This window comes from Numenius arquata, chromosome Z (assembly GCF_964106895.1).
Source record: "Numenius arquata chromosome Z, bNumArq3.hap1.1, whole genome shotgun sequence".
Lineage (NCBI taxonomy): Eukaryota > Metazoa > Chordata > Aves > Charadriiformes > Scolopacidae > Numenius > Numenius arquata.
In genome coordinates this window covers 19161819-19186791 of record NC_133616.1, presented here as the reverse complement: position 1 = coordinate 19186791, position 24973 = coordinate 19161819, and the positions used below count along the sequence as shown (strand labels likewise).

The window sequence follows — 24973 nt, the reverse complement described above, 5'->3', positions numbered from 1 at the left end:
TCTTCCTGTTTTCCCTTTTTAAAAATGGAAGTTGTGTCAGCGGGAACTTCACTGGACTGCCATGACTTCTCAAATGTGATGGATAGTGGCTTATCAGCTTCATCCACCAGTTCCCTCAGGACCTGAAGATGTATCTCATCAGGTCCCATGGATCTCTGCATGTTCAGGTTCCTCAGATGGTCTCAAACCTGGTCTTCTCCTGCGGTGGGTGTTTCCTCATTCTTCCAGTCCCTGCCTTTGCCTTCTGTGATGTGGGCAGTTTGGCTAGAGCCCTTGCTGTTGAAGATCAAGGCAAAAAAGTTGCTGAGCACCTCAGCCTTCTCCATGTCCTGGGTGACTAGGTCTCCTGTTTCCGTCTGGAGAGGGCCCATATATTCCTTAGTTATCCTTTTATCACTGACGTACCTTGTAGAAGCTTTTCTTGTTGCCCTTGACATCCCTGCTCAGATTTCATTCTATCAGGGCTTTAGCTTTTCTAACCCTGGCTACTTGGACAATTTCTCTATATTCCTCCCAGACTTTCTGTCCTTCCTTCCACCCTCCGTAGTCTTCCTTTTGTGTTTGAGTTTGTTCAGGAGCCCCTTGTTCATCCATGCAGGCCTCGTGGCATTTTTGCCTTACTTCCTCTTTGTTGGGATGCATTGCTCCTGAGCTTGGAGGAGCTGATCCTTGAATATTAGCCAGCTTTTCTTCACTTCATCCAATGGCTATAAAGAAGTTTGAGTATGATGTTCTCAACAATCATGAAAAGTGACTTTGTTTGACATGTCTCTACTTTCAAAGTAAGGTCTTACCCTGATAGGATGAAGGGGCTGCAAAAAATAGTCTTTTTTTTGTTGCTAGCAGTGGGTCTGAAATGCATGCCTATACCCCAAACAACATTTCAATAACTGTGCCAGCTGCTCTTCTTGACCCTGTATTTGCCGTGGTCAAAGGTTTTCTTTCGGTATTCCCCAGCACTCCCTCTGAGTTGGCCTCATTTGGGTTCAGAATTTGATTTATAAAGCCTAAAAGGCTGTTTTTTATTGGACAGTCACTCATTGAAGAAATCAGGTGTGGGAATCGATGAAAGTGACTTCCAGGTCCATATCTGACAACTGTTTCATTACCAGTCAGGCTGTTAATTAAATTTCTCTTGTGCCTTTTAGGTTGTCCAAATGGAGTGGAGAGTCCACTGGTTTTGGAAAGTGCTAATTGTGAATTGAATGATTCTCTCAATGTTTTTGATATATTTGTGTTTTGGATTTCAGGAATGGCTCCTTTAGTTATTAGTACACATTTTCTGCTATTCTATGTAGTTCTGCTCTGTAATATGTGACAACATTATTTAAAATGTTGTAGCTCTAGTCCATGCTTTATAATGTATTTCAGGACGCATTTCCTGTCCATAATCAAAAGCAGAATATAGGATGTAATGTTATTTGCATGGCTGATGACCTCTGAATTTTCTACTCTCCACACATCTTGTGTAGCTACCAGACGCAGCTGCCAAAGTTGTGACAACAGAAATTTAGTCTCTATAATGGATGCCTAAACAGCCCTGACTTTGCTAGGGGCCAAGTGACTTCAAGCTGCTGAGAGAACAGGAAGGCAGTGATCGGACTGTTTGTATAGTGATATTTCCAATGGAAGAGACGTCCATTGGGCTGGAGTAAGGAGGATTGTGGAACAAGTTTATAAAATTTAAATAGGTTATTACAAGTATCCCCTAAAATGTGCTCTAGAATTTCTCATGTCAGCCAGTGCTATACACAGCAGCTTAAATTTCAGCAGCTTTTTGAAGCTAGCATCTTTGAAGTCTGTTTTCATTCCAGCCAAACAAAAATATCTACTGAAGGAAATTAGTCTTGCAGAAGGATAAAGTCATAAGCATAACAGTGGTAGGGGAATCATATCAAATAAAATATGAGATTGGTCTGGAGGGAGCCATTTCCCTGTCTTCTGGGGTTCTTTGCTGTGTCTCAGGAACTTTCATACCTAACTGTACTTACTGGTGAAGGATGAGTGAGTGGGTGGCAGGTATATGTATGGTGCTTTGGACATGCAATTTGACCTGGATTTTTGATCATGCGTTTAATCAACAGCACATAAAGATTGTCCAGACTAAGTTAGACTTAAGAAATCTGCACTAGTTACTGAACTTCACAAAACCAGCCTGCGGAGCCCCTCTGTCACCCACAGAGCCTCCATATGTGTTCTACAAAGAGCAATAATTATCTTTGACCGAACTGCAGGTTATTACATGTCGTCAGGGCTGCAAGAGTTGTGTTTGGTTGCATAAGAACTGGCACAGTGTCTGGACAGAGAGAAGCAGAGACTTTCATCAGCTCATCTATTCCTTTATATTTTTGAATTTGACATTAAGAAGTTGTTGCGAAGATGCTGTGCTGACGGGGACAAATTGAATTATCTTAAAACACTAGCTGCAAAGGGCCTGACTCAAAGCCTCAGGAGCTCTGGTGAACTTTGAAGAAATTTATGTGGCCTTCAGCCTGATATCCATTAAGTGGAAGCTCTGTTTAAAGGAGCTTATGTTGTGCAATGAACTCAATTGGCCTTTCTCACTTAAGTACCAGAGGAGAATATGTGCTGTGGCTTTGTAGAATCTGAGATAAGTATAAACTGGTGTCTGTGAATAAAGTTAGAAGGCATGTTTACTGTTTAGCTACGGACACACATACAAGGGTAAACCTTGAAAAAAAGGATGTTTGAGTCTAAGTTTAATAGAAGCAAAACTTTTATTTTTAAAATCTCTTGTCTTTGTTCAGCTTAACTACTACTGTAAATGTTTTTACTCCTAAAATGTTTCCTCTCACATTTTAAAAAGATGTTGAAGGAATTTTGTAACTTTCCATGAACTTACTGCTTCTTTAAACAAATGACGACTGTTTTGGCAGCAGGTACAATAACTTATGATCTATACAAAATGAATCAAATAAAAGTTCTGCATTTGGTGAGCTGTCTTTTTATAATTACATTCTCTTTGGATGACTTGCTCGCAGAGCCAGACCTTGCTATTTGCAACAGTGCCTTACCGATGTCTGTTCAGTTTCTCTGCTCCTCCAATAGTCCTCAATGAGAAATCCTGTGTGGTTGCGTAGATAAACTAGGTTAAGATTGTAAAGACTGGATTTCTTTACCCAATGGGGGTTAAGGTGGTGGTTAAGATGGAAAAAAAGAGCTGTGACTGTGTAAAGACAGGAAGTGTGAGGGAGGAGCAATTGCACAAATATGTGCAATGACGTGACGGTGGCAGATATTGGGGGAAAAGGTATTTATATATATTGAGGTGATGGAGGTCTTTCTTGGACATTAGCAGGTGATTATACCCCATACTTAAATATAAACTTCCTAGCTTTCCCAGAATGGTACGGTTTTAGATTTTTACATAAAAATTTTCCACATTTCATATAAATAAAGTTCTGATGAACCTTACTGAGGAGTTAAAGGACCTTTTGGATGAGCTTGGCCTACTTTGGCAATACTGTTTAAGAGACGTGAGCAGAATTGTGAAGTAGGCTTTGAGTAAGAGATTTTTTTTTATACTTTATATTGTGATTTATTTATACTTCTCCAGGCAAAGTGAGAGATCTGTATATTTGTGACTAGAGCTACGTCCAGCAGAATTTATTTCTTTACAAGCTGTACTCTTTAACGGCTGATATTGTACGGTGAAACACATGACAAAGCAAGCCAAGGAAGGACATCAGTGGAGCAAAGTTCTCTGATTTCCTGTGATAACAGGTAGAGCTTGGCCAGCAGCTGCCCAGGAGCTGCTCCGATGTTCACACTGGGTATTGCATGAACTAAGCACAGGAAACAGGCTCATGCATACCCAACTGCAGAGCTGAGTAAAAGCCATGCCCATCTCGCTGTATGTGCGCTGTTATTGCGATTCGGGAAATGGATGTCGCTTTCCTTAATCCAGCTCTATGAGGTTAGGTAAAAAGTTAACAGGTATTTTGATGTTTTCTTATAAAGCTGTTCCAGATTTCAGTTGAGGTGGTCTCAGTCTATTAATTGTTGATTTTGTCAAAATAGGAAGTTGGAATAATAATTTGCTTCTCTCCAATGCCTTTAAATTAATAAACTTGATTTTTAGAACCTCATTGAATAGACATTTGCAAAAAAAGAAGTAACTGTTCATCTTGGTTTTGTTTTGTTTGTTTTTCCCTACCCTAACAGTGTTTTAGAGCGCTTTGCTGCAAAGGACCGCCACCACCGCGACCTGAATATGACTTGGTTTGCATAGGCCTCACTGGTTCTGGCAAGACAAGTCTTCTGTCACAGCTTTGCAGTGAAAGCCCGGAGAATATAGTATCTACAACAGGTAGGTTGCTGCCTTATTCCATGGTGCACTGTAACGTTGCCCAAAGGTAACTTTTGAAACATACAGCAAAGGTAGTAGAGAACTTCAGCTTAGTGTTCTTGTTTTCGAAAGTTACTAATGGATTGCCTTGAAGCTACCACTACTTTTTTAATGTTTGATCACACATTTGGGGATATCCATGAAAACATACAATTTGGAATGTGTTGAAAGTCAAAACATGCATTGTGGTATAATGAAGCAGAACCATTGGAAACATACAGTAGCAGTGTAAACACACATTAAAAATTTTCTTTCTTCTCTTTTTACTTTTAGTTTTTAAACAGTCTTGTTATACGGACAGAAAAGAGGAGAATGTGCTATAAAATGGAGTGGGACATCGATGCTCTGAAACCTAAGTTGGGATTTATTTCTTCTCATACTTGTTAAATACTGCCTTGTGGTATACACTAGCAACCAAAAGAATAAATGTAATGGAAATGTTTAATTCTGGTGATAATCCTTTCTTTTTAGATCAGCAAAGAAACTTGTTTATGTAGTAGGGATAGATTGAGATCATAGAATCAATTTACAAATGTTTCAGTGGCATTGGGAAGATACATAAAAACCGACACAACAACCACAGCTAGAAGGTATCTTAAGTCCAAAAATTTTGAATATGCATGCTGCTATTGATGAACCAGAAAGACTAATACTGAAAAGAGTATTTTGATAAAAAAAATCTTCATAAACTCAAAAAACAAAACGACACTGGGAAAATCAAAAACAAATGTGGAGTGAGAAGAAGGAATTACCTGGCTACAAAGTTCAGAAAGAGGACAGATTAGGTCATAGAGATGGAAGAAATCTGGTTCTGTGGCTGCAGCAATTTACTAAGGTCGATTTGCTGAGGGAACAGATAGTGTTGTACGAGTAACTTGTGTTTATAGTTACATGGCTTTATGTTGTATCTATGGTTCATAGGCTTGAATTTTATGATTGTCCCTTAGCAACCCTAACTGGTTTTCAGTGTATTGTTTAAATTACAAGAACATAAGGTTATTTAATACAACTGTAAGTAAACAAAGTGAAACAGGTACAAGAAAATACTTTTTTTTTTCTGCAATGAATAATTAAACAATTACCTTCATAGTGTTGTTATTGAGAGTGTTAAAGAGATCTGACGCTTCATTGTGTGAAGAAGGTGTCAATGCCTAACTCAAAAAGTTAGAAGGAAATTGTAGAGTAGTTCAGCCTTCCCCCATCTGTATCTTTAGGGTTCACCTGAAATTAGTGCAAATTATACTTTAACACTTTGGATCCTGAAAGAAATAGTAAAAACATTGTAAACAGCAGTATCAATCTATCAAAGGAAATAATGAAAATATAATTAACTTTAAAATTAATTTTGTTACATGTTTCTAGATAGTTGCAACAAAATACCATTATTTAGTTAAGCAACTTCAGGAATGAAAGAGGACTCTGGAGAAAACTAGGCAGCATCCAAACCAAAATTATGTGTATCTAGATTTATTATATCTGTGCATATTCAGCTTATAGTAAATCTACCCATATGCACCATATCTGTACTATATCAGAAAATATTTTTGAGAATCCAAGAATACAATGTGAAAACTTCTCCACTCAGTTTCAAACTAAAACCTGTATTTTTGCTTTTCTCATCAACAACACTCAGGTCTATTCCAGTTTTTCCTCCTTTCTATGAAGAATTTAGGATTTAAGACAACAACAAAAATATTTCATAATTATTCCCTTCAGATTTTCTTGCACTTTCCTCTACTGCATCTAGCACTCACCATGGTTGAAGTACTGGAGTATCTTGTTGGTCTGATCTGAGAGAAAAAATACCTTGTTTCTGTTAAATGATAGCTACTAAACTTAGAGTGAAACACATTTTTTCAAAACTTCTTTATTCAGTTCACAAGTATGTAATCATGTTGAAACTACTTGTGCTAAATGGAAATTAATTTAATGTCTATCTGGACATTTTATGCTGAAAGAACAGGCATAATTTTTCCTATATAAAGTATTATATGTAATTATATGTATGTATGCAGTAAACATGCAGAATTTAGTACATAGTATATTGATGGATTGCTGAGGACCTTTCACATTCCCTTTCTCTTGGCTGTCTGAATTTTCAGTTAAAGGAGAACATCGCACTTAAAAGTTTTTTAGGTTTAAGCATATAACAGGCTAATAGAGGATTCATAGATGCTTCTAGTGTGCTTGTAACCATTTTAATGCATACCACTTAGGTCTATAAAAGGATCTTTCCGTTAATAACATTATAGTCAGGATTAATACTGTAAGCGTAAGCTAAACACGTGAAGTTTAAATGTAAGAAAACAGTGATTTCAGTTGCATGCTTTCTTCCACTTCTCCTAAAAATCGCAGAAGTATCACTTCATGTTACTGGTAGTCTGAAATCTAAACTTCAGTTCCAGATGCATTAAAAGATGACTTTATAAAGGTATATTCTGTACTGACTCCTTACCAAATGGTAGATGGCCTGGATGGAACTTCTGCGTTGAATGTTATGTGTGCCAACTATTTAATTGCTCATACTGTTTTATCACCCCTGCCCTTATAACTGATATTTTAAAACATCATGTCGAAACAGAATTTCACATGCAAAATTCTGGTTCATGATGAAAAAACTAGTCTTTTCTGAATGTATGCAATTGATTTTAAATGGCTTCTTTAACAAATAACTTACTGATACTATTATTTCTGTTCTTAGGTTTCAGTATAAAAGCAGTGCCATTCCAGAATGCCATCTTGAACGTAAAAGAACTTGGAGGTATTGCATTTATTCACTTGATTATAAAAACTGTAATGTCTAAATCTCATCAAACAAATAATACAAAACTGTTAGTTGTTTTAAATTTAAAAATGATGAATCACTGGCTGGAATTTAAAACCTGTGTTTCATCACAGCAGATAAAGTTGAGAAAAATGATACAAATGCAGACTACAAAGAACAAAAAGTGAAAAGCAGGAGCAGCAGAAGGCGTGGTGTATCGTTTTAGTATAAATTCTTAGATTGCAGTGGTTAAGCTACACAGAAATACAAATTGGACTGTAATTGTAGTTCAGCTCACATTGCAGCTCAAGGATGTGTGTTCCCTGTGTTTATTGTATGTATAAGCTTTTACTTAGGAGCACTCAGGTAACTTATGAGGCTCAAGTAACTATGTGAACACTTGACAAAACCAATATATTTGCTGCACCACTGAAAGCATTGCAAAGGCAGCCAACTTCCGATGAGTTACATTCTTTGAGATCTAGTCTGTTGTTGGATTTGTTGAGTTTTTGGAGGGATGGTTGTTTTGTGTTTGTGGTTTTTCTGATTGTGTGTATACAGGTAAGCAATTTGGCTGCCCAATTCTGACCCTGAGTCTTAGGTGTTCAAGAGGTAGCTCTGTTAAAAGGAAGAAAACACTCCTCTAATGAGAGTTCTTATGGAGTCTAATTTAATCTAATGTTGTTCTGATTAAAAAAAAACCTCACATAGATCTTCTTAATATTCTAGAATCTCTGTAGGTCTTCTTTGTTACCTATGTAAATATAGTAGAATGAATCTTGGGAATGTTCAGTAGATTTTCAACACGGATGAAACCTCTCTTAAATGCTCTGGGGTAGAAGTTAACTTGAAGGAAATTTCATGAGATCAAATCAAGTTTCATGATGATTGTCTTGTCTGAAACTGTTTCAAGAAGGCTTTGAGATAAGCACGTATTAAAAGGATAGCATTTCCTCTTTACTGCCATTGTTCCATGGATTTAAACATACATGTGCTTGTTTGAGCATGTATCCTGTAAAAGAAGCAGAAGTTTTCTTCGATAAAGAGACCACTACACAGGGATAGCATGTGTTCTGCTTGAGTGTGTTATCTGCATAATGTGCACTTAGGTCACTTTTGGGTTTTTTTTGGAAATAGGATGAATCATTTGTAGCCCAGTTTATACATTTGGCTGCCTAATCTCTATCAAATACATAATTTGTATATGTAAATACAGTTTTTACTTCAGAAATACTTCAGAAATTGAATCTGAGTATTTTATAGCAGATCCTTGTTAAAGTCTCTTCCATAACCTCTTCTGCTCTTACAACTTTTATTTTATGCAGGTATGTATGTTATGAGAAATCTTATCTCAGTGGAGTGCTTTGATGTCTCACGACAGGATGTTCTGAAGTAATCCAGAATATTTGATTTGTTTTTTTCACTTGTTTATCTGTTGCCAGAGACAGAAGGATTGTCAGAATTTTTTCACCCCACTTTTTAATTTTGTTTCCTTTAACTATGGGTGTTTATGTGTCTGTACTTAGAAATGGTCTGGTTTTTCTATGACATAGGAGGAAAACACTAATTTTGATAGCTCCTCATTGCCTAGGTAAGGGAGCTAAGGCAAGCTTCCAAAAGTTTTTCTTCCAAAAGTTGAGGGCCGGCCTTTAATCTTCTAATTGAGAGATGTGTTCCTTTTGATGAAGGTAAAGCCTGAGCTTTCTGGAGTATGTATGGTTTCTCTCTTGCTACTGTACAAAAATGAAGAAAAACATCTTACATATTTAATCACTGCAAAATTTTGTTTTGGAATGTCTGCTTCTGGTGAAGAGAAGCCAATGTTTTTGTTCTTATTCCTATTTTTTGTTTGCCTTCAGGTTTTACGGTATTGTTATCTAAGTTCTCTTCACTGTAGTATGGAGGCCTTGCCCAGATGTTTTATCTTGTAAACTTGGAGGAAGGTAGAAAGGCATTTATTTTAAACAATCACTGTCTACTGTTGCACGTTATTCAAAGGGTGAAGTTCTAGATTATTTTAAAACAGAGTATCAAAAATTAAAACAATATTTTAGGTTTAGGCAACTGAAAGCTTCATATGTCTTCATACAGGAATGCTGATATTTGAAAAACTTAGCGCAAAAGTCATACTGTTTAAGGTTCTTATATTCAGCAGCCAAGCATTTATGTGAAACAGATGCTGACTGCATAGTATCCTTTTTGTTTGGTTGAAGTAGTACTCTCCCTCAAAGTTGAAGATGGTGCTGGTTTTTACTGTGCTGGTTGTCTTCTGAAGCCAGGTTTTGTTTCTTCATTTCTGTAGAGATTGTAAATGTTTAGGCAAAGTGCATAGAAAACAGTCTCTCCTCTTTTGTCTCTTCTTGGTCTGATTATCTCTTTATCAGCCTTTAGTATTAGGGACATGGAGCCAGGTTAGCTGTACAATTTTTTGCAGAAATTTTTCGTTGAGGAACATGATACTAGAATATTTTTTAAAAAATCCTATTTCTGATTTTTTTTAAAATTATGTTTGTTTCCTAAAGTAGGCTGCCTTCCTACCAGAAAAGAAGGTTTTCTGTCCGATTTTGTAAATGTTAAATATTTTGTTTAAAAACATTGAATTTGATCCTGAATATGGAAGTATATATAGCTTTCAAATTAAACATAGGCCTGCTTGAATTACTTGAAAAGGTCTTGCTGTATTTACTGATGAAGTTGAACTGCCCATTCTCTTAAATTTCTGTTTTGATGTACCAATAATCCCTTCCTGCTCCTTGAGAAATTAAAAAAAATAATTACCTTTCCCCCCCCAGAAAAATTAGTCTATAAATTATGGACGTGATTTAGATTACTGTGAAGATGTGCCATGCCCTAGTCCACATTCTTTCAGAATGTATTCTCACCAGGATAGCTGGAAATACCTATATTATGCAACTCAGCTGAGTAATGGTAGGAAAGAAATCGCAGATTTGATGATTTACTGCTATGGTGCAGCAATCTCTGGTGGGAACTAAGGATAGAATTGTGCACAACGAACTTACAGGAGAGGGAGAAACGACTGGAAAAATAAGGCTGATGGTAACATATGTTGTTCAGAAGGTTCTAACAGTGTTTTGCTGAAAGAAGTTTGGGATACTGGACACAGGTTTATTCTCAAGAGAAATAATGAAAGTGCAAAGGCAATATGAGACTTTTCCTTTGAATCTAACAGATTCCGGCCTGGAGACACAGTGCCTGAAACCACCATTTATTCAGTGTGTTTATTCAGTCATTTGCTGTTGTAATGCTGTCAAAACAGAATGTGAAGTCATGGTGTCTATTGTGACGTAGATACTTAGGCTTAAATCAAGATTGTAGGTCCAATCTGGGGGTCAACTGAAAACTTACAGTTGTTTTTTTAGAATAAGTCTATTCTATAATTTAGTTTGCTATCTTGTAAATGCTGGCTTAGAAACTACTGGTGATATGCCAAATACTGAGCCTGGTCAAATTTAAAGAAATTATTCTGGATGTGAACAGCTCTTTATCTTCTTACCAAGTTTTAAAATACTAACAACTTCTTACAGGGTTTTGTAACATTCTCTGTTTTATGTACTAAAATATATTGTCATATGTTTGTGTTACGTTTTTGTAATCCACCCAAAGGCCTTTTTCACAAGCATAGAGAATCAACATGTTGTGAAGTCACCTTTGAAACTTCATTTAAGACAAAATGTGTTAGCAGGAGCAAGAGGGGAGTGCTTAATATCAGGCCTGCTTGATTCTCCAGTTGGTTGAGCGTGCTCAGGAAAAGAGATGAGAACTGTCCCCACTGCTATTCCTTCTTCAGCTTCATGACCAAAGTCATAAATTCACACTCTTAGGCCAGCTAAATTAGATGTCTAGGTGCGAGCTTGAGAACAAATAACTTTAAATAGGATTGGTTAAACAAAGCATGCGTATTTTGCCTTAATTTGGAGGTAAAGAGCAGAAGAAGAGAGAGTAGGAGGAGGAGTCACACTGACACGCAGTCCAAGTTGAATGGGAAATGTGAACCCCTGGAGAAGATGGAAAGAGTTGTCAGGTAGTTTCTGCCTTATGAAAAAATGAGGGAGAGGGAGGAAAATAATCTTGAGCTATTAATTACAATTAAAATTTGAATAGTTATGGGAAACTAGTCTCCTCTGCTCTGTGGGGGTAGAGGGGAGTACTGAACACCCTTCTAGCAACATAGCCTGGCAAAGCAGCTAAAATTTCATCTAGTTAGTCATCAGAAGACTGATCCCACAAGCAAATGCCAGCCTAAGTCATCTTCACAGGGACCTAGTAACACAAAGCAGTAAAATCTCTGTACTGTATTTGACTAAAAGGCAGTTGACACCTCTACAAAATCTGGTTGTGGAGTGCATGCAATGCCATCTGCCACATAGCTGCGTCTAACAGTTTACAGAACGTCTTAGCAGATGAAATTTTTAGATGACCCTGATGAGCTGTCCAAGCTGTGAGTCGCACAGAGACATCCCACTTCCGAAAGCATTAAAGTTAGATCTGTTTGCTATCAATCATACTCAGCCTGCTGCTCAAATGATGCCTAAGCCCAGGCTGTGTCACATAGTTTCCTCACTTCATAGATAAGAGAGGTTATTTACACCTGCTTACAGATCTCATTAACATGAGTCCTGAGGAAGCTCTGATAAGGATTCAGCATTAACAATCTTTCCACTGTTCTTTGAAAATATTGTTACTTTTCTGCAGTTAGCTTTTTACAGTGAGTAGACAATTCGCTGCCTATCTTATTCAAAACAAGTAGAAGCTGTGCAAGCAACGCCTATCAAAGCTATGTACACTATAATAAGCAAAAGGCAAAATTTCCTAGCTACATTTTTGGTGGGATGGGGGTCCGATTGTTTTTGTTGATGGGGGTGTTTTGTGGAGGGAAAAGCAGAAACTTTGGTTTGCTAAAAAGCCTCTGTCTCCAGTTGGACTTGCAACTCCATTTTCTTTAGGCTGAATCAAAGAGTAGAGTTTAGCAGCCTACTTTAGCATCAGAAATGATACCTGCATTTAATGAACTGCCCTGCAAACAAACAAAGTATTTGGTTTTGGATCTAGACAGAAAAGGCCTTGATCCTTTCAAAGGTTAAAGTGGATTCAAACTTTTGTGAGCCCATCAGCAGAAGGGCTAGACAGACAGAAATACACAGCTGTGGTAGACTTGCAGCTTGCTTTATATGCCTGCTATTTTTGAGTGCCGTAGAGGAAGATGTGTTTTGAGCTTTATTTGAGATTACCTGCACTGTTAGCAAAGGAGTGCCTGCAGCTCAGAGGAGGGTGAATCTGAACCTTGCTGGGTGCTGGCAGCAGTCATCAGCCTGGGGATCTGCATGGCTGGTTCTGAGATCCTGGCTGTTAGTGAGTCCTCCAGCAGAGGTGGAAGAAGGGCAGAGATGGGGTAATAGGCTGAGAGGAAACAGGCAGATGACTTTCTCATTGTCAGCTATTCTTTGCTAGCCCTGGAGGATTTACTGAGTGTTTGTGCCTTTAAAAAATAATTTTAAAACCTTAAAAAAGAAAAAAGTAGTAGAGGTGATTTTTTAGAACAGCTGTCATGAAGTCCACTTTAGTCTGGTGTGCCACCTGCTGCAAACTATTAAAGCTTCAGGCTTAACTAAATGTTAGAGCATATTGCAGGACACATATTTTCTTATCTTCCTTTTGAAATAATCCATAAGATTTTTTAATGAACTTTTAAAAGGAAGTTCATGTTCCTGACTAGAACAAAGGATTTTTTTTTTTCAAATTGCATGTTTTATTTTCAGATGGTAGTAAAATACACACGCCTAGGTAGATCAAACTGACTTTCTGTGGGCAGGTGTTTTTAAAACTTCCAAGTGCTTGCAACCTAAATATTGTTCTAACAGTTTTAAATCTCTGACAGGTGGAGATTCAAAGTTGGAGATGGCACCTAAGTTAGCTAATAGGGAAAATACTGAAGGCTTGGCTTCCAGATTAATCTCACTGGGGAAGGCTGGAAGGTAGATAAGAGATGGCAGAGATGGTTTCCATAAATTTCAGTTTGATAAGAAAAATAAAAATAAGCACAATAAATTTACATGTATTTCTGATTTTTGCATATATTGACTATAAAGGCAGAAAATTTATTCCTCAACGTTTTTGGTTGTTTTATGCTATTTGTTCAGATTGTTGTTGAATTGCTGCAGTGAATGTAGCTGATCTAGCAATCTCAAAATGTTCCTCTTTCAGGAAAAAAGCCTGCCAATTCCCTGCTGCCATGCTCTGCCCATGATTGCAGGACTGCTCTACTTGAAAGGCTAGAGAAAGCTGGCTGTGATCACTTGGTCTTAAACCTTAGGAAGCAAAAGCCCTGGGATTTTTGAACCTTGAGGAAAGTTTTGGTTTAGCATCTGTATTGCCACTTAGTGGTAAGCAGTAGCAATGCAAAGTAGCAATTGAATGGTGACTGACATTACACTGATGGGAAACTTCCGTATCATGCAAAAAGATTTTGTGGCTGAGTTGACATGTTCCTTAGCATCTTTTCACCTTTTTGCTAATTACAGAATCACAGAATCACCTAGGTTGGAAGGGACCCTTTAAGATCATCTAGTCCAACCAATGAAAAAAAAAACAAAACAAAACAAAAAAACCAACAACACCACACACACAACACACCACACACAACCCACACACACACCACCACACCACCCAACAATAATCCATATTCCCAAGCACCATGTCAACTCCTCTCTTGAATACCTCCAGGGATGGTGCCTCAACCATCTCTCTGGGCAACCCATTCCAATGCCTGATAACCCTTTCAGTAAAGAAATATTTCCTAATATCTAACCTGAACTTCCCCTGGCGTAACTTGAAGCCATTGCCCCTTGTCCTATCATCTGTAACTTGGGAGAAGAGACCGACCCCCGCCTCTCTACAGCCTCCTTTCAGGTAGTTGTAGAGAGCGATAAGGTCTCCCCTCAGTCTCCTCTTCCCCAGACTGAACAACCCCAGCTCCCTCAGCCTCTCCTCATAAGACTTGTGCTCCAGACCCCTCATCAGCTTCGTTGCCCTTCTCTGGACCTGCTCCAGCACCTCAATGTCTTTCCTGTGGTAGGGGGCCCAAAACTGGACGCAGTACTCGAGGTGGGGTCTCACCAGTGCCGAGTACAGGGGGACGATCACCTCTCGGGTCCTACTCACCACACTGTTCTTGATACAGGCCAGGATGCTGTTGGCCTTTTTGGCCACCTGGGCACACTGCTGGCTCATGTTCAGCCGACAGTCGACCGACACCCCCAGGTCCTTTTCTGCCAGGCAGCTCTCCAGCCACTCTGCCCCAAGCCTGTAGCGCTGCCTGGGGTTGTTGTGACCCAAGTGCAGGACCCGGCACTTAGTCTTATTGAACCTCATCCCGTTGGTCTCAGCCCAGCCAGCCAGCCTGTTTAGATCCCTCTGCAAAGCCTCTCTACCCTCCAGCAGATCAACACTCCCACCCAACTTGGTGTCATCTGCAAATTTGCTGAGGGTGCACTCGATCCCCTCGTCCAGATCATTGATAAAGATGTTGAAGAGAACCGGCCCCAGTACCGAGCCCTGTGGGACACCACTCGTGACTGGTCGCCAACTGGACTTCACTCCATTCACCACCACTTTCTGGGCCCAGCCCTCCAGCCAGTTTTTAACCCAGCGGAGAGTATACCCATCTAAGCCATGAGCATCCAGTTTCTCCAGAATACTGTGGGACACTGTATCAAAGGCCTTGCTAAAGTCTAGGTAAATAACATCCACAGCCTTTCCTTCATCCACCAAGCGAGTCACTTTGTCATAGAAGGAGATCAGGTTTGTCAAGCAGGACCTGCCCCTCATGAACCCGTGCTGGCTGGGCCTGATCACCTGGGCATCCTTCATGTGTTGCATAATGGCACTCAGGATGATCTGTTCCATCACCTTCCCAGGCACCGAGGTCAGACTGACAGGCCTGTAGTTCCCTGGATCATCCTTCCAACCCTTCTTGTGGACAGGCGTCACATTTGCTAGGCGCCAGTCGGGTGGGACCTCCCCAGTTTGCCACGACTGTTGGTAGATGATGGAAAGTGGCTCTGCAAGCACTTCTGCCAGCTCCCTCAGAACCCCCGGGTGAATCCCATCTGGGCCCATAGACTTGTTTATGTCGAGGTTATGGAACAAGTCCCTCACCATCTCCTTTAGAATTATGGGAGCTTCATCCTGCTCCCCGCCCCTGACTGCTAGCTCAGGGGTCTGGGTACTTGGGTGACACCCTACTCCACTGCTAAAGACTGAGGCAAAGAAGGCATTCAGTACCTCAGCCTTCTCCTCATCCTTTGTCACTATGTTACCTCCCATATCCAGGAGAGAGTGGAGGTTCTCCCGAGTCCTCCTCTTGCTATTAATATATTTATAGAAATTCTTTTTATTGTTTTTAACATCCAGGGCCAGGTTAAGTTCTAGCTGAGCTTTGGCCTTTCTAATCCTTTCCCTGCATAACTTTACTACACCTTTGTAATCTTCCCAAGTAGCCTGTCCTTTTTTCCAAAGGACATTCCCTGAGCTGTGACCTTATCTCTTTGTTCAGCCAGGCCGGTCTCTTCCCTCGACAGCTCGCTTTCCTGCGCACAGGGACGGCCTGCTCCTGCGCTTTTAAGACTTCCTCCTTGAAAAATGTCCAGCCTTCCTGGACTCCTTTGCCCTTCAGGGCTGCCTCCCAAGGGACTCTGTCAAGCAGACTCTTGAAAAGACCAAAGTCTGCCCTCCGGAAGTCCATGATGGCAGTCCTGCTGGCTCCCCTTCTCGCTTCCCTGAGAATCAGAAACTCTGTCATTTCATGATCACTGTACCCCAGGTGGCCTCCAACCGTTACATCCCTCACAAGTTCCTCTCTGTTTACAAACAGCAGATCTAGTAGTGCTTCTTCCCTAGTTGGCTCACTAACCAGCTGTGTCAGGAAGTTATCCCCGACACACTTCAGGAATCTCCTAGACTGTTCCCTCTCAGCTGTATGGAGTGCCCAGCTGATATCTGGTAGGTTGAAGTCACCCACCAGGACAAGTGCAAGTGATCTCGAGACCCCTGCTAGCTGCTTATAGAACATTTCATCAACCTCTGCATCCTGGTTGGGTGGTCTGTAATAGACTCCCACCACAATATCAGCCTTGCTGGTCCTCCCCTTGATTCGTACCCACAGGCACTCAACTCTACTATTACCCTCATTTATCTCCACACATTCATATTCCTCCTTAACATACAGGGCCACTCCTCCTCCTCTCCTTCCTTGCCTGTCCCTTCTGAAGAGCTTGTAGCCATCCATTGCAGCACTCCAGTGCTGTCTAGAAATAGTCTATTTAATTAGAAATACTATTAGAAAGACTATTAGAAATAGTCTATTTAATATCACTAGAGGAATTACCTATATGAACTTTTAATCAACTATAAATCCTTCAAAACAGGTAGGTGTCTTTTTTTCAGGTGAGTGGAAGTTATATTTGAAGTTGTAGAAAAACTGGTTGCAGACAGCATTCTTTCATGGCTGCAGATTAATTGGATTTGGTGGGAAGCAAAAAAAGTTCTCCCCTGGATTTGAGACTATAACTTCTCTGAAGCTGTGGTGTATTTTGAGATGAACAAGAGCTTTCATGTGCAGTCTAGACTATCTTGAAGCAAGGGCTGTGTGACATTCATTCTGCTCTCGATAGAGGCTTGCTGCAAATTTGACAACGAATTTGACACCTTTAAATTGCTTTCAGTGATTTTTTTTTCTGTAATGCTATGTTCTGTTCTCTGGAAAATACAGAAAAGGAGGGAATAGAAGGTATCCTCAAACTCCTGTGAATGAAGATATGCACAGAAGTATTCATAACTGAAATCAAGATTTGCAGTTCTGCATTTTGTGTAATATTTACAGAAGTGCATAATTGTGCAACCTGCTTTGGATGTGTATTAAACTACACATAATTCTCAAACTCTTCCCCCAGCTTCCAGGGGGCATTTGAGAGGGTACTATTGATACTGATACAAATCATAAATGATGTTAATATGGACACACTATATCCTTGGCAGGTAACCACAAATTCTTTATTTATTTGATATTTTTAAAGTTGCAAATGAAAACTTTGAGCAGTTGGTTGAATAAACTTGCCCTATAGTAATGTTGAATGATTAGGATTTTTAATTACACCACCCTGTTGTTTCTCTGTAGAGAGGTGTTTTTTGGTGTGTTTTTGTTTTGTTTTGTTTTGTTTTTCTTCTAGAAAGTAATTCAGCCTATGTTTGACCGCATACTATCTTTTCTATTCTGATAAGCAGTGTGATTTTGTTGTAGTGTGGTCCCTCTTTTCCCTTGCCCTTTACTTGTAAATGGAGTGTTTTAGTCACATCACAGGACTCAACCCACTCCCGTGGGTTCATTGCTGAGGGAAACAAATCATACGCCTAGGCATGAGTCGTGGCTCTTGCCTGTGTCTGAGAAAAACACTACACTGACTGTCACATTTTAGTGAACCTTTTACATAGCACATTCCCTAGGTCTAATGTAAATTGTTATTATATTTTTCTGATATTTTGGGGATTTTTAGCTGAGTTACTTTTCTTTCTTTTTTTTTAATCTTAGTTTAGGCAGAATGTGGTTGAAGAAACAGCCATGTGCCTGCAAAGCTGTTAGAAAAACACATGATATTAGGCTGAAAAACCTAAATGCTTGTGTGTTACTATTGTTTGATAGGACCTTTTGGGTACCAGTTAAGTGTCTGGTTTTCTCTCAGTGGTCTCTGAGATCCTGAGGATGTTTAATGGATGCATGCTACATTCTTGATTGCTGAAGAACTCAAACTTTGAATTTCCCTGTCTTAAAAAGCTGTGGAATAAATGAAAAGATTAGTTCATAAGATAGTGTGTGCTAAACTGCACTTTTAAAAATGGCTACTTGCTCTGTAAGACTGAATTTATCATGCCGTAAAGTGCAATGGCTGGGTCACTGTTCCCAGGCCAGCATTTCCTGCCCATGATAACTCCACAACATACTACCTAATTCTGTGCAGAAAGAAGCTGAGAGCAGGTTATGATCCCTGGATATGAAGAGTTAAGGCAAAAGAATATAGGCTTGTTTGCCTTGTAGAAATTGTGATTTCCAGTTGGTGATAGCTTATTGATGCCAAGAATTATTTTTCAAGTGCATTTGCCAGAAAAATGAGTTAAAGTTGCACCCCAATGTCAGACTTTCTCAGTCTTTTTTCTTGTCTGCTTGGTGCAAATTTTTTTATTCAACTTCATGTTGTGATTTCCTCAGGATTCAAGTATAAGCAAGTTCAGAGCAGGTCATTATTCTAATGGGAGATCCTGAAGGAAATGCCAAGTTTTGTTTCATGTTATTAGTTGGTTCTTATAACTGTGCCATGATGACTGGCCAGGGCTGGAGAGAAAAGGACTGCTATGCTTTGGTGGTATTTATTTTAGGGCAGTTGATGTGGAGAAACAAAGTTGAGCAGCTGAAGAACCTGAACCAAAAAGACAGGACTGAAAGGTCAACAAATCAGCATACTGCTTTTCTGGCTCTAGTGTCCCATGTAGGGATCTGTGAGCTGCTTTCTCCCATGTGCCTGGATAAAAGGGGTCAAATTCTCTGCAGTTCAGCACACAATTTTTCTCTTTAGAAATAGTATGGTTACAAAGATAAGACTCAGGGTCTGGCAGCGACATATGATTGAAAAGTAGCTGGCTGAAGCTTAGAATAAATAAGACATATGTTTTGTTACTAAGGAAAAAAAAGGACCTTCAAAGAACTGATCATGATGTTGGCCTTTCAGTTCGTTGAAAAAGATTCTCTGCCAGTTTTTAAAGTAATGTGATACTTCAGATGCCTGTGACACTGCTGTGTGTGGCTATGTAAATAGTGGCCCTCCGGCAACTTGCTCTACTTGGTTCTGACATAGACAGCTGTTTGGAAAGACTGGAACATCTAACAGATGCTATGAAATTCTTTACAAGTATAACTGGTAAAGATTCCAGTGGTACAGAAACATGCAATTAGCTTTCAATGCAATCTCTCTTCTTTATGAGTAATGTTGATCTTCAGAAGTTGATAAAATAAATGAAGCAGCTGTCCTATTTGTGCATTGTTACTTTGAGTCTGGTTATATTAATAGAGAAATTAGGCAAGGTCTTTAGTAAATCCCATGACCATTTACCTTTAAGTAATCAACTCTTTAGATTTCTTGCAGAAAAAAACCTGTTCGGATATGACTTCAGTATTCTCTGTAGAAATAGTATGTGTTCACAACGTTCTTTAGCCACCTAAATTGTACTAGGTGCAGAATACAGAAACAGAGTGCTTAATTTTCTAGTGTGGCCAGTACAGAGGAGACAGTGACTCCACGGGGCGAGATTTGACTACTCCAAGTTGCGTGCCTGATGTTTATGGTGTAAACTTTTTTAGATATTTATTTCTTCACCTTTGTTTAGTGGCTGTCTATGCTGTTGCACAATGTGTAAATTAAGTGAATATTTTAAGTGTCATATCAATGTTAAAGTAATTATGTTCCATTAAATTCTCATTTTGTGTCTGCATGTTGTTCAGAACTTTTGTGTAGTTTTGTTTTACTAAAAAAATGAAGTTTTATTATTATCAGTGCTTGGTATCTAATCTAATGTCTACATTAAAGTTCACTTCCCCTTATCTCGAAGTAAGAAAAGTGTCTGTAAAGGATACCTTCAGCGCATTTCTGCAAATCACTGTCTTACACACGTCAGATTTTCTACTAGACTATTGCTGCTGCTGTTCACTTTTTAGTGTTAGTTCCCATGAGCCAGATTCAGACATAAAAATAAGAGCCCGTATCCAAATCATAGTTTAGATAGTTTGACAGCTGTCAAATAAAATTGTTTTTTTCCTACCTCAATGTTACAACCTTGCTGCTCTCCGGGGGAGACAAAATCTTTCTGTAGATAACCTTATTGCTTGGCTTCTGTTGAGATGGCTGAGTGCTGCCGAACTGTGTCCTAAAAAATTACTGTGGCACATAAGCCTGTACAGTCACTCATGTGTCTACTGTTGGGCTCTTCCAGAATCCTTAGTGTGGCTGACAGGGCAAAATAGTTGAAATGAATGCCTTTGCATATTGTCACCATAGCTCCTCATTCACTGTTCAACTCATTATTGTATCACCATTCACCTCATTAAGTGTCTAATTACTTTAATAGGCTTTCCTGACACCTTTTTTCCCCAATTAAGAAGTGTTTGCCTGATGGTTTGGAGATGAACTAAAAGACCTTATCATGCTCAGAAATGAGCGGCTGCCATCACAGAAGTTACAGGTTACAGCAAGGAACTGCAGGGCTAAGTAAAAAAGAATAGGCAAAGGTTTAGGTATTAGTATCAAGATATTTCTGTGAGATGGTGTAGATTAGACAGTGTGGCACTGAAAGTGTGGTAGTTCTGCCAGTACTCATTAATGTAACTCTCCCAGTAACTCATTAATGGAGCAGAAATTTTCAGGGATGAAAACTGCATTGAGTTAAATTCCTTATTTAAACAATGTTCATTTGAGGTTTGTGTGTGTGTTGAATTTATGGTTGCTTTTTTCCTTTTTATTCTTTCAATGATTATTTTTTAAGAGAGAAAATTTAGTCCGTTGCTTTGATTGTTCTATGTAGAAGGATTATTTTCAGATACAAGTGTTAAAACTGTTTAATTATTCTTGTTTTAATTAGTTCTTATTATTGTCTTGAAAGGGGCTGACAATATCCGGAAATACTGGAGTCGTTACTACCAAGGATCCCAAGGGGTAATATTCGTATTAGACAGTGCCTCCTCTGAAGATGATCTAGAAACTGCTAGGAATGAACTGCATTCTGCTCTCCAGCACCCACAGTTATGTACTTTGCCGTTTTTAATACTGGCCAATCATCAAGACAAGCCAGCAGCTCGCTCCGTACAAGAGGTATGTTACAAAGGCAGCATCTTGCCTGTTTCTATTTGCTCTCTGCACACCACTCCCACGGTACTAATTATTACCCTGACATCCTGGTTAAGGACTGGCCTCGGTTACTCTTAGCTGTAAGCGCACAGACCAAGAACAGTCCCAGTCCCAACCCTAGCCCCTAAGAACTTAGTCCAGTGCACTCTATACAGGCTTAGTCGTTCTGGAAAACAGACAATTAGTACTTGGATAAAAACAGTGCTCCTACTTTCACCATATTTTGCTTAAGGAGAAAAGGCGTTTTTAAACTACTCTTATCAAAAGCTGCTGGGACAGTGACTTTTTATTTAGCTTGGTTTTTTTATTTGCTATTAGTTTTAACCTTGCAATACCCCATCACTCCATTCTTTGCAGCTGCTTAAAATGGTAGATTGCAGCCATAGATTGTCTTTTATGTAAAAGCTTTTTATCTGAACTGCTTTGTGCTGATGTGAGGGCAGAGTTGCAATTCCTGTTCTGAAGTCGTTAACTTGTTCAGATTTCCTTCTTTAAGGGAGTAATGTCTTTGTCTAATTTGTAGCTATCACATAGTAAATGATATAATTGTTCTATTCAGTGTACCTTGTGCTCTTAAGTTTCTGAAAAATTCATTTCCTACATTCCTATCATGTCACAAACCTTTGAGGAAATGCTGAAAGTTACCGATTCTTCATGAGAAGCTCTACCAACTCTTCTGAAGTTGTAGGAAGAAGTTAAAATTTGGTTGTGTCATTCTGTTCATAAATGTCCTTTATGACTCTTAAGGACTCTTCCTATTAAAGATTGTATGTGGAATCTGCTGCTTGTTCTGTGAGTGGAGTGTTCCAGCACCTTACTGTGTTGCTGTTTTGTATTTAATCTTGTTGCTTTCTTAGATGCAATTCTTTGTCTAAAATATGATCTTTCTGAAGAATGCCCGTTCAATTAAATGCAAAACTTACTGATCCGCAGGATAACTGCTATTTGTACAGTATAGTTGTATGTACTTTCTGTACTGCTTTATTGCTATTTATGCTTGCTTTCTTAGCCAAAAGAAATAGAGGATAAAAATTTAAGCTTATTATGTGTTAAGAAGGAGAAGTGAAAATGTGACTTGAGTATAGTATGTTTTTAATATGAGAAGAGAGTAAGTTAGAACTGTGTAAGCTACACTGTAAAATATTTTATTAAACTGTTGGTTCTTTCCTCCAAAAATGCATGCTTAGGGGAAAAAAAAAAAAAATCTGTATTTAGTATATCAAGTTACATGAAAAGGTAAACTGAAATGACACAGGGATAGAATCTACAAGTTCTAGCTCTTGTTTAACCAAAAACAGACTTAGGAAGAAGTAATGAATATTTAAAGGAATGTAATGTGGACTTTTCTGTATCAGTTTATTAATTTCTTCTAGCGTATTGAGAGATGTAAAAGCAAAGCATGTATTTCTAAACCTTACACTTAAAAAATAATATCCTGAGACATAACTGGTTTCATTTTATTCATCCAAATATGTTGTTTTGATTTTTACTTTATTTCTAGAGCAATAGCTCTGCAATTACAGATTAGTTTCCATCAATGGAAGTGCTTTTTTCACATGATTTAAGTATTTTTTATTTTACTACTTTTTTCCTTGTTAAAATGGCCATATTTGGTTGAAAGTTAATTGAGGATTTTGATTATAAATGTCACTTAAGAAATGTTCCTTGTCCAGTTTCACAATGCATAGCGAATACAATGCCAGTCAGTTTGCTTTATAGCAAATTATACATGTAACTCTCCGTTTTGCAGTTTAGCCCATGTGGATAGACTTTTGGGCCTGAACTGAATCTTTTGTGTATTTAGACTTAGAATTTCTTCTCTTTTATTGGCAGCACTGTCATTTTCTCCTCATCCATCATTAGCAATTGCTTGATATCTCAGTAGAGGAGTAGATCTTTATATGCTTACAATAGCATTCAAATATGTTTCTACTGCATGCTCTTTTAAAAAAAAATCTTTTGGTGTATTATCATAGCAAACAAATCTTGATTGCTACTTTGAGTCTGTATGAGATGCTGACTACAAGGATTTATTAAATGTGCACAGCTTATGTATATTTTTCAGAAAAAAACACACCTTTTATCAAAAGCTCAGTATATGCTTTGAAATTCTGTATTTAAGCATAGTGGAAAACAAAATTACAAAAAAAAAAAAAAAAAAGGAGAATGTCCCTGAATGAGAAAATCATGTCCTGTGCTTGCTGTGTATGCAAAGTGGGAGCGTTATTCAGTCACTTTTGCCGATATTAAAATGCAATTTTCTTGCTTTCCTAAAGGCTTTCCTGTGCTATTGTCCTCACTGAAATGTGAAATGAAAGTAAAATGCTGAATCATAAGACCATTCCTTATTTCGAAAAGAGCATATTTAAGGATTTAACAAAAATAATATGTTGAACATTGAGAGTTTTATTAGACATTTTTGCAGAAATAAGTCCATTAATTATAGGTATTTCCTTGGGTTTTTTATGTGTCAGAAGACAGATGAATCACAGTTGAAATTCAGAAGTATGTATGCATTCTTTTAGGCAACAAATTGCCTTTCTTTAATGGATGTGAAAGGACCCCTTGGAGTATAATTAAAGAAAATGTCTGAGTTGAGTGGTGCATAATAGTAATTGTAGAAAAATATTTATCTACAACAAAAATCCTTCACAAAACTGTACAAGGGCCAAGCAGTTTCTGCAACAGATGTTAGTTACATTTATTGTTGGGAAGTGCAGTTGCTTCAGTTTTTCAAAATTTTATATTTTATTTTAATGTGTTTTCTCCATGCATTTCTTAGGTAGAAAGGATATTGTAGAAGCTGCATGCTGTTAAGTATTAAGCAATGTCATGGGTAGTTCAATTCAAAACTATAATGGCTATTTGCAAGAATATCCAAATAACTTGTTTAATTTATGAAATGTAATTTAACCTAATTCATTTTGCAGGCATGATTGAAGGGTATGCTTCATATTATTAAAGTGATCAGGAAAAATTACAGGAGAAGCTAAGTTGAAATACTAATCAGTAAATGTAATCTTTTTTCCTGTGTCCAGGTGCTGGTTAGATGTTCCCCAATTTTTTTGACTTTAAAATGAAATTAAGAAAGTAAATTTGACACTTCATTCTAAAAACTATAAATGAGGATGTAATTTTAAATATTGTGTCTCTTATTTCTCCTATGTCAACTTCTATGGTGTTTATTCCACCTTCCCTGTCAAAGGTATTTGTAATTTGTTTTGTTGTTCATGTGACAGTAGCACATACTTGTTTTCAAATAGCTGCTAGGTGATTTCAGCTGACCCATGATGAAATAAAGCCTGTGTGTATTAACCAGTCTGTAAAACTCAGACAACTGTATTTGCAAAATAACATTATTTTAGATTAAAATTGCAATAATGATTAATGATATATAAGTCAGTTCTGACTGCCGATTTTGAAACCTCCTGAATTAGTAAATAAATATATTTACAAGTGAAAAATGAATTTAGTTACTCAGCAAATGGGAAGATGGCGACATATCAGTTTTGCCACTGTTTCCAAAATACAGGGTGCAATTCTAACACTGTGTACCTAATTAAATGCTTTTTTAATAAATATCTTGCTTATGGAGTGTGCTTTTGGTTTTCCATCACAAAAGTGCTTTTGATTATAACAAGTGTTTTTGACTGGTCAGATTTCTGTTACAGGCTTAAAACATTACAGGAGATTTATGGTGATAAAAGCAGTGTAAATTGCTTTGCAAGGGAACAGCAGCATTACTATGATTACCAACTTGTTGATTTTTATTTTGGAATGTATGCTACTTTATGTAATAATATTGGAATCTGGATATTGCAGTGATTTGAACCAGTATGCAAACTCAGAGTCTCTTTTCTCCCAGGTCAGACAGGT

At 38.2% G+C, this 24973-nt stretch overlaps 1 protein-coding gene across 1 annotated transcript in view; it reads left to right on the top strand.

The window, feature by feature from the left end:
- The first annotated feature begins 1252 nt into the window (after positions 1–1252).
- ARL15 (ARF like GTPase 15) overlaps positions 1253–24973 on the top strand; it is a 146927-nt gene continuing 123206 nt past the window's right edge. The window contains exons 1-4 of the mRNA XM_074166565.1: positions 1253–1297; positions 4186–4330; positions 7071–7130; positions 20853–21061. Coding sequence (XP_074022666.1) covers positions 1253–1297; positions 4186–4330; positions 7071–7130; positions 20853–21061 — 459 coding nt within the window. The remainder of the gene's footprint in view (positions 1298–4185; positions 4331–7070; positions 7131–20852; positions 21062–24973) is intronic.